This window comes from Cervus elaphus, chromosome 12 (genome assembly GCF_910594005.1).
Source record: "Cervus elaphus chromosome 12, mCerEla1.1, whole genome shotgun sequence".
In the NCBI taxonomy this organism is placed as follows: Eukaryota; Metazoa; Chordata; class Mammalia; order Artiodactyla; family Cervidae; genus Cervus; species Cervus elaphus.
In genome coordinates this window covers 49,917,857-49,938,493 of record NC_057826.1, presented here as the reverse complement: position 1 = coordinate 49,938,493, position 20,637 = coordinate 49,917,857, and the positions used below count along the sequence as shown (strand labels likewise).

General features: G+C 41.3%; 1 protein-coding gene across 1 annotated transcript in view; it reads left to right on the top strand.

Moving 5' to 3' along the window:
* MYO1E (myosin IE) overlaps positions 1-20,637 on the top strand; it is a 212,954-nt gene that overhangs the window by 123,067 nt on the left and 69,250 nt on the right. The window contains exons 5-9 of the mRNA XM_043918799.1: positions 1,778-1,865; positions 5,952-6,041; positions 10,171-10,302; positions 13,407-13,541; positions 15,470-15,602. Coding sequence (XP_043774734.1) covers positions 1,778-1,865; positions 5,952-6,041; positions 10,171-10,302; positions 13,407-13,541; positions 15,470-15,602 — 578 coding nt within the window. The remainder of the gene's footprint in view (positions 1-1,777; positions 1,866-5,951; positions 6,042-10,170; positions 10,303-13,406; positions 13,542-15,469; positions 15,603-20,637) is intronic.

Genomic DNA, 20,637 nt, shown 5'->3' with positions numbered 1-20,637 from the left:
TGCCCAACAAGTCAGAACTATTTTTTGCCTTGTTCCATTGTGGTTCTTGTCCATACATTATTTTTGCATAGTTGTAAACTTGTCATAGGTACAGTGTCTTCTGCTTATGTTGCCACTTAACATTAACTGCATTGCTTTTGTGTTGCCACATAGTTTTCTATTTATTTTATATGTCTGTGTAATATTATATGAGCTTCCCAGGTGGCGCTGGTGGTGAAGAACCACCTGCTGATGCAGGAGACATAAGAGATGTGGGTAGGCTGGTTGTACCATTGTACTCTTGGACTTTCCAGTATTCTTAAATGTTCATGTTATTTACAACATTATAAAATTGTTGTTTTTATTGGAGTTTCATTGTTGATAAAACCTATGCTTCAGATGAGTGAGAATGCATGTTTTGACCTTGGATCTAGGGTATAAATCCTCTGATCACATGGGCCATTTGAACAGATAACTTCCTCATGGCACTGAAATATTTATTATACCTACTTGTGCCTGTGAGTAAGCATGGCTTCTGTAATTGGCGTGACACATCATCCCAGGCTCGCTGGCTTTCTACTTGCCGCCATATCTTATGAAATATCAGTTTGGTTTCCGTATTCATGTGACCTGGAAGTCAGGAACTGAATATTAGGATGCTGAATGAGTTTGTTGATGGAGTTAGACCTTTAGAGGGCCTCACAGAGGACGGTTCTCTCATTCTTTCCCATAGTCTCTCTAATTAAACATATATTAGTCCAAAGAAATTCAAATACAAAAAGTGTCTTTTGAACTCACAGCACCCTCAATTTTTCATACAGAATTTCACCATTATTTTACACAATACAGGGTTTTTCCTCTAATTAATTCTATCATGGTAACACAAAGGCCACCTGTAGAGAGATGAGAAATCTGACTGACTTAAGCTTGTTTTGAATTGAGGTCATCATCAATTCAAGGGGATTTTGAAGGAAGAAACGGGGTTTTGAAGATCTGACTCTATGGTGCTAACAAAAGGCTTTCCCCATGCAGTAAGGCCACCAAGAGGAAGCAGTCTTTGTTATGCAGGATGTGATTAATATTACCTCATCATTTAATTTTAGAACTTGAAAATAAAGTTGCTTGCATCAGTTCTCAGTTCATGGCACATGGTTTGAAACCTGAGCATATCTACTTTTTTTTTTTAATTAAGAAGAAATACATGATTACTAAAAGTTTAGAAAATAATGAACTGAAAGAAGTCTCCCAGGGTATCTTTTCCTTTGCCAAACCTCTGCTAATCTTTTGTGGTTCTAGTTCTAGCCTTTGTTTTTTTTTTAAATGTGATTTTTTTCTTTATAGTTTTTTACATATAATTTGAATCTGGTTTACTTCACATAACTACTTTGTGTGCTTCATCCACCCCTCCCCCCATGTTTACAGTCTTGCTGTCAGTTGTAATCTGTTTAGTCTGTCCTTCTGATGTTCTGTAATGTTCCTAATCATGTCTCCTATTATTGGGCATTTAGAATGCTGGACGGTCTCTCCCAACACTATGGTGCTTATCAGTCCCCCAGCCCACACACCGTGTTAATAGTGATCATACAAGTCACAGAGGTAACCTGATCCTGCTGTGATTTAACTGTGATTAAATCATTAGTTGTGATTTAGTCTCAACCAGTTCTGTGATTTTTTAACCGAGTTCCTTTCTACCAGTTTTCTTCTTCAGTTTTATTTGGGGGTGGGGAGTCTTTTCAGAGGAGAGGGAGCTGGTCATGAGCCACTTCATAGGTGAGTCTTTTTGTCTTTCTTTCTTTAGTGGTGAAAGTGGTGCTGGAAAGACAGTGGCTGCCAAATACATCATGAGTTACATCTCCAGGGTGTCTGGGGGAGGCCCCAAAGTCCAGGTGAGTTGGTGCTGTGGCCCATTTTGAGACTTGATGCTGGGCCAGAGGACAAGGCTCCATTTGCTGTTTGAAAAAGAGTTTTTCTCCCACAGAGAAGACACTGGTTTTATAACCAAGAAACTTGAAATCTGCAGAGAAACAGCATATTATGAGATGGAGATGCCTAATATATAATTAATATTGTATACAGTCTAGGAGAAGGTCACAAATCCAAAAGGAAAATAAACACAGGGCATAAAAGCCATCTCATAGAAAAGGAAATATAAATGACTCATGAAACATGTGGCTTCCCTTGTGGCTTCCCTGGTAAAGAATCCGCCTGCAGTGCGGGAGACCTGGGTTCAATCCCTGTGTTGGAAAGATCCCCTGGAGAAGGGAAAGGCTACCCACTCCAGTATTCTGGACTGGAGAATTCCATGGACTATATAGTCCATGGAGTTGCAAAGAGTCAGACACAACTAAGCAACTTTCATTCACTCAGAACATGAAAATATGCTCATCTCCATGATAGTAAGAGAAATGCAAATTAAAACTACATTAAAAAACTGTTTCTTAACTGTCAGAATAACAAAATTTTTCTAGTGTTTAAAACACTCTGTTGTTAAAAATATAGGGCCATTGGCCCTCTCACACATTACTAGTGGGAACATGAACTAGTACACGTCTGTGGAGGACATGTCGGCAAAGTTTTTCAAATCTATAAGCAAACACCCTTGACTCATCAATTCTGCTTGGGAGAATTTATCCTTTAGGTGTCCTGAAATGTATGCAAAATGATACATGTATAAAGTTCTTTGATGTGGCATTTTTTGATGATGGAGAAGACTGGAAACAAATGTTCATCATTTGGTGATTGGGGAAATAATTTGTGGTTCATGATAAACTAGAATATTATGCAACCATAAAAATGAAGCTTCATGTACTGATAAGGATTGATCTCCAAGATACATCATGAATTGCAAAAAGCAAAGCTCAGAATGGTGTATATATTGTGCTACCACTTGGAGAAAAAAGAGCATGTATTTATAAAACATTTGTTTAGATATGTATAACATAGCTCCAGAGGGATACATATGAAATCAATAGCAGTGATTTCTCCAGGAGGAAACTGGGAGACTAGTGGAGAGGCATTTCTCCATGTCGACCCTTGTGAACCTTTTATTTTTTATTTTATTGACAGGTAAGAGGTGGATTTATTTATAAAGATATATACTCCATAGGCAGCATGCTGGCTATCTCAGAAAGTGGGAGTGGCTGTGAACCTTTGATTTTTGAATCATGTGAATACATCTCCAATTTGAAGAATTTGCAAAAACTTTAAAATACAGAAAGGAAAGAAAGAAAGAAGGATTAGAGTATTAACAGAAAACATTAGGAGAAGGGGGGAAACCCAGAAGAATGAGGACGCAGGAGAGGGATAAAGAAAAGGATGGGCTTCCCTTGTAGCTCAGATGCAAAGAATCTGCCTGCAATGCAGGAGACCCGGATTTGATCCCTGGGTCGGGAAGATCCCCTGGAGAAGGGAATGGCAACCCACTCCAGTATTCTTGCCTAGTGAATTCCATGGACAGACCATGGGGTCGCAAAGAGTCGGACATGACAGATCAACTAACACACATAGTATGGCAGAGAAGGGGCAGATTCAAGAGGACAGTATGAAAAAGGGGTAGATGTAGCCTCATCGGTCTTTAGTTTTACTCATTGTGGTAGTGAAAGCAGCATAAGCAGGACTGGGGAAGCCTACCCCCAGAGAGCAGCGGATGATGGTGATGAAGGGTAAGGTCAACAGGAACTGCCCAAACACAGTACTCATCACTAGCACAGATTTCTGGGAACTTTTTTTTTAATTAGAAATCATGATCCAGGTAGATTTCACCCTAAAGATTAATTTTTCAGTTGGAACCATTTAATATGATGTTATTGCCATAGTCAGCTGTACACTTTAAAAAGACACATTGAAATTCTCTTCCTTATGGCTTTGTTCACTAAATCAATAGTGTTCCATTCTGTCCTGGGTGATCAGAATGCTTCAGGCAGGGGCCAGTATTCCTTACGTAGAGTAGAAAGGTCTTAGAGTGGCCTCCTTTACAGATTGAAAGGAAAATCCAGAGCAGCACCATCCAGTAGAAAGATGGTGGGTGTCACATGCATAATTTTAAATTTTTGAGTACTCACATAAAAAAAGTAGAAAGCATATGAAATTAACTTTTAAAATATATTTCAGTTAACCCACTATATCCCCAATACTGTTTCAGCCTATAATTACTGATGAATTAGTGAGATACTCTACATTCTTTTGCATCCTACATCTTTGGACTCCAGTGTGTGTTCTACACTTACAGCACATCCCAGTTGGAATTGGCCATGATGCATGGGCTCAGCAGCTTCCATGCTGGACAGCGAGTACAACTCTAGGACTTAAATTGATGTGGTCCATATGCTTTTCTCCATTTGTGTGACCATACCCTGTCTCTAGAAGATGGACATGGAGCTAGAAATCCAGGATATTCTTTTGTGTGTGGGCTGGTCTTTTAATTTGCTCTTTCTTTTTTTCCCCCCTGTATGCTTACCACATGCCACAAAATTCTGTTGGCCATCTTGATAGTGGATGGATGGATAGATGGATGAATAGATAGATGGATACGTGCAAAAGGTTTTCAGTTTAAAAGTCAGTAATTAAGAGGGAAAGAGACAAAGAAGAGCTTTTCTTTTTTTTCTGTCCCTACAAGGAAGTGGAGTGTTGATAAGTGGTGTAGGGATGTTTGGCCAGCAAACAACAACTACAAAAGATTTACGAAGACCCACAAAGTCAAAGTTATATTACAAACAAAAGCAAATTTCATATAAATCCATGAGTTTTTAAAGGAAAATAGGCTGCTTAGAAATATCTTTCTAAACTCTGAAATGGATTCCATAGAGGAGCCACCCATAATTTGCTGTCTGTGCCCATTGTTAATGACATGTGCCCAGTGGATGGAATTCCAGTTCTCATTGCTCTTCAGAATATTCAGGGGGTGCCAGAGAAGCGCTTTGGCTGTTGCAGAGTCAATTAGTGGTTAGTGCCTTCATCTCATCTGATTTGCTATGGACGATGACCTAGGGCCCAACTGCAGACATTTAATGTTGATTTTTCTCTTCCTGTTTTCCTATGAGGACAATGATACAGAACTCTTGGCTTGAAATTAGTCAGTAGCTAAAGAGCACAAGCCAGACTTGTTATTTCTGGAACATGTTTAACCGTAGCATGTGAATAATTAGAAGTACAAGGAATGACTCACTGGTTCAAAACCTTCTCCAACATCAGCTCGTATCTGTGAGCTCTCTTGCCCATGGGGTGTTTTGTACTTTTCAGTCTGACACTGAATTGGGATATATGAAAACCAAATTCTTCCCCTCCAACAGGCCAGGAATTGTTCCACCCAATGCAGTGTTGATCCTTGTTGCTCAAATGGGGCTCTATATGGACAAAACCAGGAACACCAGGGCTAGAAACGTGGACTCTTGGGCCCCACCTCCGACCTACTGAGTCAGTATTTGCATTTTAACATGATTTCTAGGTGATTCAGGCACGTGAAAATTTGGGAAGCACAGGTCTGTGTGTCTGTAATGTTGTTAAGGGAGGAGAAACTATTTAATTTCCCTCAAGGTAACTCTCATTTGCAGTGAAGAGGGGGATGCAATAGATGGGGACAGAAGTTGAGTAGAACAGGAGTAGTGATGATTAAGAATCTGGTCAGAAGACAAGAAGATACCCCTTCTTATGTTCCCCGATATACCAGGGAGCACAGGATAAAGCTACACCATTCAAACTGGAAACCCAGTCGGGGAACATTCATAGATCCTGATTTGGTGGCACCCTGGCTACAGGGAATCCTGTATCAAGCCAGGGGAGCTGGGAGACATGACCACACCAACAGGGCCAGGTCTGTTGAGAGGAAAGAGTAAATCCTCCAGAAATCCCAGGGACTTGGATTTGAGTCCTCTCACCCTCACCGCATTCAGAAACCAGGCCCTCGGGCAAGTCTGGTCTTTCACTGCCGGGTAGGTGTTCGCGTCTTCCTAACTTTGGTCTTTCTGCTGTAACAGCACGTCAAGGACATCATCCTGCAGTCCAACCCGCTGCTGGAGGCCTTTGGGAATGCCAAGACAGTCCGGAACAACAACTCCAGCCGATTTGTGAGTTTCTTTCCTGTGATAGAGAGTGCCACCTGATTGATGTTGTTGACATTCCTGATTTAAGTTCTGTGTCCCCAAGGAAATAGGGGTTTTTTCCACATTATCAGGAGGCTGCCTTTTTGAGCTTGTTTTTTACTTTTCTCTAGTGGTGAACTGTCAGACTTCAATTCACCCTTTGACTCAAGTTCTTTTTGAGCCTTGGGGATATAAATAAGATCATTTTTGAAACCAGTTCTCAAGTTGACTTCCTAAGGAAAGTGGAAGTGTCAGCTTTGGTCTTGGAGAAGTTTCTTTGCTTTGGGCACTGGAGAAAAGGCCTTCTTTCCCAACTGAAGAACCCAGGAGACTAGATCCCAGGTCTTGTCACCTTGTTTTGCTTTGTAGATCTGTGGACCCTGGAGTGGACACTTTGATCCGGCACCTTGGAGAGAAACTTCTTCCTGTCTGTCGGCCAGAGGGAGCTGACTGCTTACCCTACACCTCTTGGCTTTGTGTGTGTGTGTTTGGCATGTTCTTGTAACATAATGACATGCCAGAGTGACTGACCTTAGCCTACACATTGCTCCTAACTGGCCTGCTTACCGAAAGTAATGAAAACATCAGCCGAATGCCTTGAATGCCTAGTTAGACGTTTTTCTGTCTGAGTGTCTCCTGAGGGGGTGAACTGGAAGGCTGGCAAGGATGAATATGAATATATTCCCTTTGACAAAAAGCCACGTTTACAGAGAAATGAATGTTTGCTCAGTAGCTTTGATTTATGTAGATTTTGTATCTTATCTCAACCATAGATTATGTCTGGCAGTAAAGCACTTAGGATACCATCTGTGATGTGGATTCTGTTCCATTTTAAAATAAATAAGTGAGAATTTTGGAGAAAAGCGATTTCTTTTTTATCCTTCTGTTTTAGAAGGAAGCTTCTATTTCCAAGAGATTTCTTACTAAGTTTTCATGGAGTAATTGTTAAGCTCCCTGGTGAGTTTTATCTGTCAGAATTGCCCTTACTTTCCTCACTGTTTAATACTATTTGAACTATTTACTCATTTGTTCTCTAATTTTTCTGCTCAATGCCAGGGCTATGTTATCTTGAAGTTTCTAGGTAATGAAATAAGAAAGAAGATGTGAATGAATTTTTCACTGGATCTTTTCTTCCCTGATTGTCAATCTCAATCTGCCTTATAAAAATGGATTTGAGCAAATTTAACTCTCTAGCTACCCAACTTCCTTCTTTTGCCTTCCTTACTGAGCAGAAGAGTAACCAAATCAATATTTCCCTTGATATTTCCAGTGTAAATTATTCTTTTGTCTTTGGACAAGGAGGCTATAGCAGTCAGTTTTTGTAAAGAAAAGCAAAAATACCCAGAATTTATTATTTTTCTGATAACAGAATTTCATACAACCCTGATGGAATGGTGGGAAAAGTGTACAGAAAGGCAGTACACACACACACACACACACACACACAGATACACACATATGCACATGTGTATACACACAGCAGAATCTGATGGGACATCAAAAGATGTCCTCATTAGTAATGAGAGAAATGTAAATTAAAACCATATATCATTTTCAGTCTCTCAGATGGTGACACATTAAGGAGGAAGACACTGTTAGTTAAAGACTGACATCTTCTCCCAGGAGAGAAATTTGGCAGTTCTTATCAAAGTTTAAAATGCTCATTGTCTTTGACCCAACAATACTTTTAAGGTATAATATCCTTGTTCCCTATTAATAATAGTTTATTTTAAAAGATATCCATAATATATTCTTAATTTTTTTTGTAAAGTTTATAGGACAATATCTATAATATGGCCCCATTTTTATTTTAAAATGCACATTTATATAAAGCATAATTAAGGTATCTACAAATCGATGTTTGAATATACTATTATAGTGATTAGCAGGAGGAGGTAGAAGTGCTTCAGGGTGGGATTATGGGTAATTTTACTTCAAATGGACTTGCAATGGGAGTCATAAAAATTCATCTATTTCCACTTACAAATCTTTTCAAGTTTCAAGAACTGTATTATGAAATATTTCAAACACTATTTTAAAATAAAACAGTGAACATTGAGGTACCCAGTACCTAATTTAAGAAGTAAAATATTACCAAGACCTGAGGTTTCTTTTCATTTCCAAATTAAAATATCTTATCCTCTCTTTATATAGTTTCCTCCTTCCCTCAGACTGCTTACAACAAGACCAAACTTTTTGATCTCTCATTAGGGATTTTTGCCTTTTAAATTACAATTTTGAGTTGTGTATAAGCATTCCCATTACATTAGAGCAGTGATTCTTAAACTTGGCCACATATAAAAAACACCCAGGTGGACTTCCCACTGGTGGTCCAGTGGTTAAGGATCCACCTACCAGTGCAGGGGATACAGGTTTGATCCTAGATCTGGGAAGATCTCATGCCACGGAGCAACTGAGCCCATGTACCACAACTACTGAACCTGTGCTCTAGATCCCAGGAGCCGCAACTACTGAAGTCCACACACCCTAGAGTCTGTGCTCCCGAACAAGAGAAGTCACTGCAATGTGAAGCCCTTGCATCGCAACAGGAGAGTAGCCCATGCAGCAGTGACGATCCAGCACAGTCAAAAAACACAAACCAGCCAGGCCTCTTAGAGCTACTCATGTCTGGGTGCCAGTTCCTAGCAACTGATTGACTTGTCTGGAATGGCATCAGGCAGCATTTCTTAAAGGCTCCCAGGATCTTTCTAGTGGGCAGCCAAGGTTGTGAACCATTTCCAGAAGGACTTGAGAGTTTGCCGTTTACCAAACTGCCCTTCGTGGCTTTGACATCCTGTTTTGTTTAATTTCTCTCCCTAGATTGATAGGGAATGGCGGTGGGGTGGTGGGGTCAGACACAAACGGACACTGAATTATTGCCTGCAGAACATGCCCAATGGGAAAGATGGAGAAGGATGGCCACGGAAGGAAGCATGAGGGGTCTTGTTGAGCAGACTTTGTCGTGAACCACTGTGGTTCGGGATAGCAGTCGTTTGTGGTCCTCCTCTATGTCTGCTGCTTCGGGATGTTTGTCTTGGGGTTTATTTTTGGGAGAGGGAGAGGCAAGAGTCAGCAGATTAAGACAAATAGACAATTAGACTGTGGCTTTCTTTTGTAGCCTTTTTGATACCCAGAATCGACATTAACTTAGCAGGAACATAGCAGGTAGTAGGTGCTATCCACAGGAGGAAAAACACGCAGTGTGTTTTTCTTCTCCTTAGTGAGTTAATGGTTCTGGTCAGAGACTTGTGGCTTGGCAGGCTTCATCCCTGAGATGGTGGACTTCATCAGCATACACATTTAAAAAATATTAAATGCGAATGCAGTTAGGCTGGGCATGCTCTACAGTCTGACCCTAGGTCACACCACTCCCTAAAACCCACATTCTCATCTTTTTCTTCATTTAAATTTGTACTCCTGGACCCTTCTAGGACTGAAGAGACGCTAAATTGTAGTTTAAAAAAAATTATTTACTTAACAAATCTGGACACCTTTTCAGCTACAGTCCAGGGTTTTATTTTTTATTCTCTTTTGTTCCCTATTAGCAGTCATTTAAAAGGAAATGTTAACAAGAACAACAGTGACAAAAATCCCCACACCCACAGCTAACTGGAAAGAACTTATAAAAGTATTTTTATTTCATGTTAGCATATTAGATGCTCCTGGGATAAAAGAAATTGCTTTTGCTCAAAGCCATGAAAATAAGTCTCTCAGAAGGAAAATTTGATTCCTTTGAAAGAGGCTGGCAGAGTTCACTCTTGTTGGATCAAGAAGACCATGTGATTTTTTTTTTTGTCTTATTCTTTACAGCTTCTGGTTTAGCAGACAAGCACCTACTAAGGGAAAAGGGGAAGGAATATAGTGAGTGTGTCCATATTTAGTCTGGTTAGAATGATAGAATTCTCTCTTTCAATACAGAATTGTATGATTGGACAAAGGCACAGGTTATTGTCTGATAGGAAACAGTGAGGAAGTCTAGACCAGAACTGGGAATAATTCAGAACATGTCTTTCATTAATGAATTTCCTTGAATTATATGCTGTGTCCCGAGCCTGCTTGGAACATCATGTTTTTGTTCACCGACCACTAAAGGAAGTCCCTAATTTTCTTGCAGGGAAAATACTTTGAAATCCAGTTCAGCCCAGGTGGGGAACCAGATGGTGGAAAGATCTCCAACTTCCTTCTGGAAAAATCTAGGGTGGTGATGAGGAACCCTGGCGAGCGGAGTTTTCACATATTTTACCAGGTTTTCCTTTATATTATTTCTTTCCTACTTCTCTATTCCTTCTCCACATTTAAAATGTTCTTCTCTTGGTCCTCACGTCCTCAGGGTGAGATAGTCTAGTCTGGCCAACCCTTGAATCTTTATTAATGCAGGATGTGCAAATCAGTGTGCAAAGAACTGTGAGGATGCCCTTACCTGCAGGCAGGATAAGGTCTAGCTGGGTGAGAAGACAAAAATTTCCCTAAAGTAAAACAATCAATAAAATATTGATACACTTCGGAACAAAAGTAGGGATGTTTGATTCTTGGCTAAATAGGAGATCACGAGGGGAGATATAGCTGGGACAATAAGGAGAGCTTTTAAGGGGGCACAAGATGGTGTGGAGGAGAGGTTGACTCAGGTTGAGTCTGAACAAAGCAAGAAGGGAGGGATGAGAAGGTGGGGAGATGGGAGAGGTGGAGGGGAAGGGATGGGTAAGCTAATGAATGAGCCAGGCTCCAGCCAGATTGCAAGGGCAGAGGTCTCCAAAAGGTGAACTGTGGGAAGAAAGACTTGAAAAAGACTTGAGGTATTTCTTGCTAGGTCAAAAAGTTTTGGCTTAGACTCTCAGAAGCAATGGAGAGTTTGGGGTTAGAGCAGTCGGCCAGATGCTTTTAAATTATGTTCCAGGCTTCAGCAATCATTTGTTTCAACTGTTTTTTTAAATGTTTTTTAATGATTATTGATTTTTATTGGAATATAATTGCTTTGAATGTTTTTTAAGTATTTGAAAGTGTAATGATACCATAAACAATTTTTTTTAATGTATAAATTTTTGTATTAGTGCTTCATATACTGGGGACCCACATTATATTTTCTTTGAAGAATCAGCTGCAACTGTTAGGTGTTGTTTTGTTTTTTGTTTTTGTTTTTAATTTTTTGTTAGAGTTTGATGATTATTGACTTTGAAGGAAGTTAAGCTATGTTGATTGCTCCCATTTCAGTCTTTTCAATTACATAGACATGCTAGGTGATGGCAAACAATTCTTCTGGTTAGAATCTATTGGTTTAAAATATCCATAAATGACCAAAAGCTTCTGTCAGTTCAGTAATGCTTCTAATTGTATTAATCAAAGCACCATGTACAGGTCTTTGAAAAGTAGTTTCATGTATCACACACACTATATTATTTATTGAGCACTGGACAGAAGTTCATCATTATTTCCCAGACGCTGTACTATAAATGCCAGCCCTACCCCCCTTCAGAATCCTCTGCCCACAAGTTGGAAAACCCCAGCCTGGGGACTGGGGAAGTGATGAATTCAGGGTAAGACAGAGTTTAAGATTCTGATATAAAAGTGATAGTAGAAGCTGTGAAATAGGTGAGACTCCTGTACGAGTGAATGTGGAGAGAAAAATGGTCATTTAGGACTTGGGGACCTGGAGACCACCTGTGGGATAGGGAGGCATTGAGGAGCCAGGAAAGTAGTCAGAGATCCTGCAGTGTCACCAAAGCCAGGGGGAGCTTGCGGGGTGCAGGGCAGGATCACATATTCAGAGCTTGGGGGAGAAGGATGAGGCAAGGGCCTGGGGACCCAGCAAGGACTGGTAGCTTCAGCCTCTGGAAAGCAGCAGAATAGTGAGGGGGAGGAAAAAACCAGATGAGGAAGGAGATAAAGGAGATTGTGCATCTTAAAGGATTTCAGGGTCAAGGAAAAGCTTCTAAAGAAGACAAAGAAGCGTGTGACTGTAGATTGGAGAGAAAGAAAGGGATGTTTGAACATTCAGGTGAAGGGAGTGCATGATCTGGGGGGGAGAACACTGAGACAGATGGGAGGAGTTCTTCCCTAGACAAAACCAAAACCAAACCAAGAGGAAAAGGAAGAGAGTGGTACAAAGATTTTAAGGAGATAGGGGAAAAACCAAGGGAACCTGATGTAATAGGATGACCGAGAACTTCTCCATAATGGAGAGGAGGTTCCCTGTTTTAAGGGTGTGAAGCTGGGATGCCATGAGGAACTAAACCAAGATGAAGACGTGTGGATAGGGGTGGGGTCAGTGGTGGCTGGCGCTGGTTGCATGCACTGTGTGCATTTCTTCCTTCAGTGACGTCTCAGTGTGAAATCAGTCATGGCAGGAATATTTACACCACCAAAGTTAGCAACTGCTGCAAATTCATTCCCCACCCCTACCTCAAGAATGGATTGCTTAAAAAAAAAAAAAAAAGAATGGATTGCTGAGGACTTCCCTGGTGGTCCAGTGGTAGAGAATGCACGTGCCAACGCGGGGAACACAGGTTTGATCCCTGGTCCGGGAGGATTCCCCATACTGTGGGGCAGCTAAGCCCGTGTTGCCACAAACTCTGAGCCCACGCTCTGCAACAAGAGTAATCGCCACAGTGAGAAGCCCACAACTAGGTAGTAGGTCTGCACTTGCTGCAGCTAGAGAAACCCACACAGCAGAGCCAGAAAAAGAGAGAGAGAGAAAATGGGTTGTTGAACATTTTCTCACACACCTATAGGGCCCTTGCTCAGAACTAAGGTAGATACCAGAGACAGAACAGAAAGCCAAGGCACAGGACACCAGCATGGGGGACCTGAGGCTGCACTTGAATATGCGCCGTGCTGTGAGAAGCATCGAGAGTCCAGCTGCCCTTTAAAAAGCCTTGTATACTGACTCACACTGTTGTACAAAAAAGCTAACACAAGGTTGTAAAACAAATATACTCCGACTAACAAAATAAAAAATAAGAGTTGGACTCCACCAAAAATAAAAAAAGAGCCATGTGCAAGTTGAGCAGGAACAAAGTAGTTATAATCTAGCTTGCTCTCCACTGTTCCAAGGGATCTCACTAGTGTAACTGCACAGTTCTGTGTGTCAGATAAGGGAAAATTCTCAGTCCTTGCAGGTCTAATCAGAGTTAAGAACTAGAATTTGCAGAGATGATTTAGGGCTACTACACAGAGAGCAGATATTCTGAAGCCCCTTCATATTTTTGAGACCAGGAGCATCCATCCATTTAGGAAGCAGGGGTAGAAGGTCTGATCGCCTGGACTCCAGGGGTGGTGGGTGGTCGTGGGACTCGTGTGGTACCTTTGCCTGATCCATAGGCTCCACCACACACTTGCCACTTTCTCTTGCTCCAGCTTATTGAGGGCGCCTCCCCAGAGCAGAAGCATGGCCTGGGCATCACCACCATGGACTATTATTACTACCTGAGCCTCTCGGGATCTTACAAGGTGGATGGCATTGATGACAAGAAGGAGTTTCAAGAAACTCTGGTAAGTGCTGGTGCAGGCTGGGCACAATCTGACATCTAGACCAGGTGTTGTCTATGGCAGAAAGGGCAGGGGAGGTGAACAAAGCAAAGAGCAACCTGAAACATCACCTCTCTCTGCTGGAAGCACTCCATTTCTTAAAACACACGTGTAAACACCCTTAAATAGCCATCAGCCTAGTTGCCAGAGGACTACTTAATGATTAAACATGGGTAATAAAAAAGTTCGTCATTACCCCCCTCTAGGTGTTCTGATTCACATAAAAACTATTTTCAGTAATGCGTTTACCATACCTGTTTGCTGAAAGCTTACACAGTTGTTGAGCTGTTTCCTTACAAAGACAAACCAAAAATTATGATCTTAATCAGGTTTAGAGGGACTTACCTTGTGGTCCAGTGGTTAAAACTCCAGGTTCCCAATGCAGGGAGCCCAGGTTCAATCCCTGGTCAGGGGACTACATCCCACATGCCACAACTAAGACCCAATACAGCCAAATAAATATTAAAAAAAAAAAAATCAGGTTTAGGAATCTTAGAACACCTTCGATCTCATCTCCACCTCAGTATTTGCAGGTCAGAGGGCAAGCCCAACTCCATTCTTCTCACATTGTGTATACATTTTGGTACACACTGTGAATTCAGGTAGATTATTGAGGGTTCACATCCTTGCGGAAACAACTTACTAACTCAATCAATCTAGAACTTTCTGGGATCTCCCTGGTGGTCCAGTGGTTAAGACTCCATGCTTCCACTGCAGGGGGCACATGTTTAAAACCTGGTCAGGGAATGAACAGCCCACATGCCATGTGGTGCTGCCAAAAGAAATTTTTAAAATAAAAAATAGAACGTTCTAGAGGTGGACTATTCACCCATTTAGCCTCAAGGAACTGCATCACCGCTGTCCTTTAAGTTAGGTCCCAGCCTGGCTCATCCCTCAGCCCGGATCCAAAACCAAGTGGGAAAACTGAATGGGCAATTGGAGGTACAGTTTCCTGTGGCAGGGGGGCTGACATTTGTGCTTGAAAGGGGCAGACTGTGTCCCAGGTGTCAGGAAAGAAGGTGGCATCAAGGGGCCACGTGGCCTCAGAGGAGGTGGGAGAAAACGTGCAGACAGGCCTGAAGCGGTCTTAGAAAAGAGCCCCCTTAAGATATGGGTGTCTAAGACTCAGGCCTTTCATCTCCTTTTATTTGAATTTAGTGGATCTCAGAAACAAAGCTCTTCTAATGATGCTTCTATTTGGTTTTCCTGGAATTTTTCAAGATTCTTTTGCAAGTACAATTTATTCTCAGCCCTCCCAGTGAAGAGAAAAATCTGTGAGAGTTTGGAGTGGCTGGAAAGCAGCACTGGTGCCCTTAGAGGGAGAGGGTGGCAACAAGGAAAAATTAAGAGACAAGAACAGACTTGTTGACTGGGCAGCTGCCTCTGCATCTGAATATCTTTCCTCCAGAGCCTTCTCACATGTATTTCTAGACGATTACATGTTCACATTGGGCAGGTTATTTATTGGGCTCCCCCGGTGGCTCAGTGATATAGAATCTGCCTGCAATGCAGAAGACGTGGGTCAATCCCTGGGTCAGAAAGATCCCGTGGAGAAGGAAATGGCAACCCACTCTAGTATTCCTGCCTAGAGCATCCCAGAGACTGAGGAGCCTGGTGGGTTACAGTCCATGGAGTCACAGAAGAGTTGGGCATGACTGAGTGACCAAACCACAAAAAAGATATTTTAAGACTAAACTGCCTTTCCAGCACCGTGTTGAGACTTGAACATGTGAGAGGGCATTGGTCAGTGAAATTGTCTTATGGTGACTTCCAGCTACCGTTGCAGACTAAGCCAGGTGTAACTGCAACCCCATCCAAGCTTTGGTCTCTTTCTGATATGCTTCCATAGCTGGTGACCGACTTGTCTGGGCCGTTTCTCTCCCCTCTTCCAGCATGCCATGAACGTGATTGGGATCTTTGCGGAGGAGCAGGCACTGGTGCTACAGATAGTGGCGGGGATTCTCCACCTGGGAAACATCAGCTTCAAGGAAGTTGGCAATTATGCGGCCGTGGAGAGCGAAGAGTGTGAGTGATCTGGGCACACGGTTGCCAAATGAGGGGATACAGTGTTTAGTTCTGATCAGAATAACTCATAACTTTCCTATACTTTGGGTTTTTGGGGAAGAGAGGCTGAGAAGACTGGCATGTCTTGCTGTGGCAGAACTGAAAGGCCTCATGAGAGTCTCTGCCTCTTCTGTGCACCCAACCTAGGGACCACTGATGAAGTTATTCTGGTTTATCTTTAACCTTGGGGAAACCTGGCAGAATTTTACATGTAGGTTTAAAAATAAAGTGATCCTTAATGAGAATTAGAATTGTTTCCTACTAAAAATCTTTTCTGTAACTGATCTTTAGGGTTAATAGTCACCTGAAGTTTCTCTCAGGATGTAAGTAAATATGGATAGCTCACAGGTTGGTAAGTTGCCCCGTGGGTTGGATTAGATTGGGTTTCTGAAAACAAAGGTGGGGGGGAATGGACACTGTTGTGTCGATCTTGCTGATGATGTCTTTAATGGCCCCTCTGCAGCAGTCAGAAGACCTAAACGATTGCTTTTACCCTTCGAGAAGGAATCAGGTGCGCCCTGCTGAGGCGCACTCCTGGTTCTGTGTATGCCGCTGTGTTACAGCCGCTGAGGCGTGTGACTTTAGCCTCTTTGTCATCGGTCAGCTTTCCAGGCTGCTCTCAGAACCCACACATCCTTTAACCACCCAGGAAGACGTTTCTTCCTTTCTCAGCATTCTTCCAAGATGATAAATTTAGATGCCCAGTAATAAATAGTATCCTACTCATTGCTGACAGTGCAGTGAGGCTCTTTCCATTCCAAATAAGGTTCTTTTTTTATATTTTTGTTCTCTTTGGTGATAAAAGAGGGAAGTTCTGCTAACTTTAGATGTCTGTCTGATAAGGAGAAACATGAATTATGTTTACCAGGGAAGGGAGTGGGGTGGAAAACAGTAAATGCACAGTGTATCCATAAAGTCTAGAAGCACAACCCAATAATAATAACTATGTTTTCATACTTTATGTGCTTTATCCTTCACATTTAACAAATGCATGTATGTGTCCAGGAGGGTCATGAACACTTGCCTTTCAACACTGACCTTTCCGATTTCTTGAGAGTTTCTATAGACGTACATTGGAATTCTCTTGCTTTCTTATAATCCTTTACTGACCCTTTAGGCTGGAGGAAAAGGTCATGGCTTTGACACAGCAAGTATTTTCCTGGCTGCTTGAGCCAAGAAGCCTCCTCAGCCAACTGGATAAAACCCAAGATTGGCAACTGCCGTGAGATCCCCTGATTGAAAGTGGTGTGGGGCTATTGCCATCAGAGAAGGCTATGCTTGAAGCCAAAGAGCTTTAACAGAGAAATAGGTCCTTCTCCCAGTCATATTGTTTTCTTCCAGTTGGTAATACCTAAACATGGTTCAGGGTAGTACATGATCACAGGTCTCACATCTACCCATTTGCTAGTCAGAATCTGCCTGCAATGCGGGAGACCTGGGTTCAATCCCTGGGTTGGGAAGATCCCCTGGAGAAGGGAAAGGCTACCCACTCCAGTATTCTGGCCTGGAGAATTCCATGGACTGTATAGTCTGTGGAGTTGAAAAGAGTCAGACACGACTGAGCGACTTTCACTTTCACTTTCACTATTCGCCTCTGTAGTAGGAACCACTGTTTCCAATCTGCTGTATTCCTTTCAGGGGAATATTGTGCTCCTAAGAAACTGCTCATATCTCTTCTTTTTTCCCCTACTATTCTATTTTAGTGGGAGTTTATAACATGCTCTACAGTTGATTTTTCCTTCCACATTGTATCTTGGAGATTATTCTATAGCAATTCATTAAGAAGCTTCATTTAAAATATATATATATATATATAAAATATATATATATATATATTTGTTTTATAATTGATTTACAATGTGTTAGTTTCAAGTGTACAGCAGAGTGAATCAGTCATGCCTACACATGTCCACTCTTTTTTAGATTCTTTTCCTGTATAGGTCATTACAGAGTAGACCTCCCTGTGCTACACAGTAGGTTCCGATTGGTTCTGTTCTCTGTGTAGTAATGTGTATATGTCCATCCCAATCTCCCAGTTTATCTTTCCCCCTCTCTTATTCCCTGGTGACCATAAGTTTGTCCTCTGTATCTGTAACTCTGTTTCTAATTTTGTAATTTGTACCCTTTTCTTGAGATTCCATATATAAGCAATATCATATATTTGTCTTTCTCTGGCTGACTTATTTCACACAGTATGACAATCTCTAGGTCCATCCACATTGCTGAAAATGAGGAAACCCCATCCTTCTCAAAGCTGCATTAGCATTCCACTGCCTGACTGTACTTTAGTTTATTGAACCCATCATCTGTTGGTGGACATAAAGATGGTTTCCTGTTACTCTTCCAATTACTTAAAGTGAATAAGCTGGTTTGTGTTATCTTCCTCATATTTGACTTTAATATATGGAATACAGTTATAGAGGGAAGGCTTAGCCAATGTTTTTATAAAGGAAGAAAGCAGACTTTTCTTAGCTATTGTATTGTAGAAAAAAAATTGTTAAGACTTTGTAACTGGTCTTCTAAAGCAGAATATTAATTGCAAATTAGCTTAAGAACTTTGTTGAAGGAAATAAAAATACTACTTAAGTAACCACAGGCGTAGACTAACAGTGCCCCTTCTTTGCCTATTATCAGTAGGTTAGAAAGCACAGACCCTCAACTCCCAAGGTTGACAAACCACATTTACTTTGCCATTTCTTTTAAATTTGTAACAGGGAGTTTTGTTTTGCTACATCTTTTTGGTTTCTCTCTATTCCCTATACTTAAATGGAAAAATTCAATCCAACTTTGCTTTACACTTGAATGCAGTAGTAGAAATCTATCCTCATTATCAAAATGTGCTAAAACATTCTTTTCTAGCGGGTTCTTTTATGCCCTGCATAATTCTGTTTAACTCTACCAGAGTTATGTCAGCATTTTTAAAATTAATCAGTGCTTCCTCCTTGCTCTCTCTTTCCCAACCCATTCCCCCAGCCCCTGAACTTCCAAACTGCCGCTCCTATCCAGCCATTCTTGCATACACCTTCATAGAAATTCATAGCCGGAATGAAATCAATATGAGCAGCCCTACAGTTTCAGCACCAGGGAAGCCGTAGAAGAAGATACTATACTTGAAAAACATGGCAAGCATATTTTGGAAAAACAAGTACTAGATTTCCTCTCTAGACTTCTCAGCTGTGTCCCTAAGCTTGTGACTCTGATTCTTGACCAAAACTCCCTGCCTTGTTTTTCGAATGCCTGGGGTCCTTCACTTTTGCCCTGTTCTACTGAAGAAATACGAGGCCTGGAAGGATATTGTTTTCTTGTCAGTCTTGTCTATTTCATCTCAAGGAGCCTAGGACTTATGCCATATTGTTTTATTTCTTTAGCTGTGGCTGTAATGGTAATGCCATAAACATTTTTACCAACCATTTTAACTGTGTCCCTAGTTTAGCATGGTTGGGGGCTTGGGAGAAGCCCATGTTTCATCTATGTGTTATCTGCCTGGTGAGAGTGATAATAACCAACACTGTAGTTTCTCCTTCATGAAGACCTCCTCGCTAAGTGTCTTTTGATTCTCACACAAAGCTGCACATGTGATTTACAGGCATCTTATGTCCTTGTTCTGTGCAAGGTAATTTTCATTTTGGCAGAAGACACATCCAGATTCCTAAACATATGTGTGGTGAAACTAAACTTAAAGGAAACTGGCCATTGGCAAATTAGCGTGTTTAATTTTGTTCACATGCCCTTTGAAAAAGGAAGCCCTCTCCCCGTCAGAGCATTTCTGTGCAACAGTCACATAGATGATAAATACCTTGTTCTAGCATTGCACTTTTTCAAAATGCTTTGCTTTCACTGACTTAATCTCATTGGAAGGTATATACTGAGAAATGTCAGCCTGTTACATTCCAATACCATCTGTGAAACTCAAACAGATTATCTTTATTGGGAGCTTTATGATTTTTGAGCATTATCATAAGGTCTTTAATAAAAATTCCTTTATCAGAGAATTTTGGCAAAACTTTATGAAGAAAAAGAGAATTCATATCCAAGTCCAGAATTTTGATTTCTGTTCATAAAAATCTTTCATTAGTACTGGAAAAAATCTGAGCATTCTTTCACGTCCAGGAATCTCATGCTTGTCATTTATTCATATTAGAGTATTTCGACCAAAAAGTCAAGAAAACCTGTTTGTATCTCTGGGCCCCCTCTTGGTGAGTTTCTTGGCTTGAGACAATTTACTGAGCTGTGAGAACCTCACCTTTTCTATCTGAAGGCCACAAGCTGTGCCTTAGTATGTCCTTAGTATGGGATGTTTGTTCTGTGGTATGACTACTACAGTCCCCTCCATCGCTTGTACTCTGCCCCAGGGAAATCTGGTAACATGTGTCTCTAGAAGCCATCCAGGCCCCCTTTGACTCCAGACCAAATATCCCCTACCATTCAATTCCACCGTCAGAATTCATCCTAATCTTTTAATCACCTATCTTGACCTTCATCTCCAGCCAGTTTTCACCTCAGCCGTGTCTCCCCTACCCAGGGTCCTTGCCTTTGCACATCCCACTCCCCTCTCTCCCTCTTCTTTCTTCCTCTGCATTTGTGCAAACCCTGTTCAGCCTTTTAGCCCCTCACCTTCCCCCCACCAAATCCCACATCTTCCTTGACCACCCCAGCAAACAGTAATATCTCTCTGTCCTAAGTTCCTCCAGGGATTTTATTGCCTGTCCATGTCACATACTCAGCTTTTTGTAGGCTTCTTTATTTGGTAAACTATCTTTGCCCCATCTAAATTGTCTTCAAGATTTCTTAAGTATTTTATATCCTGTCTTCTGTCTTTAGTAACCCAACACATGGTAAGTACTCAATAACTATGTCATTTGTTATCATTATAAGTTTGATGGAATCAGGTGCTTCAAGCTGGGAATGATGATTCTATGAAAACACTGTACCTAAAAGGAAGAAAAACAGTATTTCGAGCCAAAAAAATGTTTCTTCATTTAGTTCCTTCCGGGCT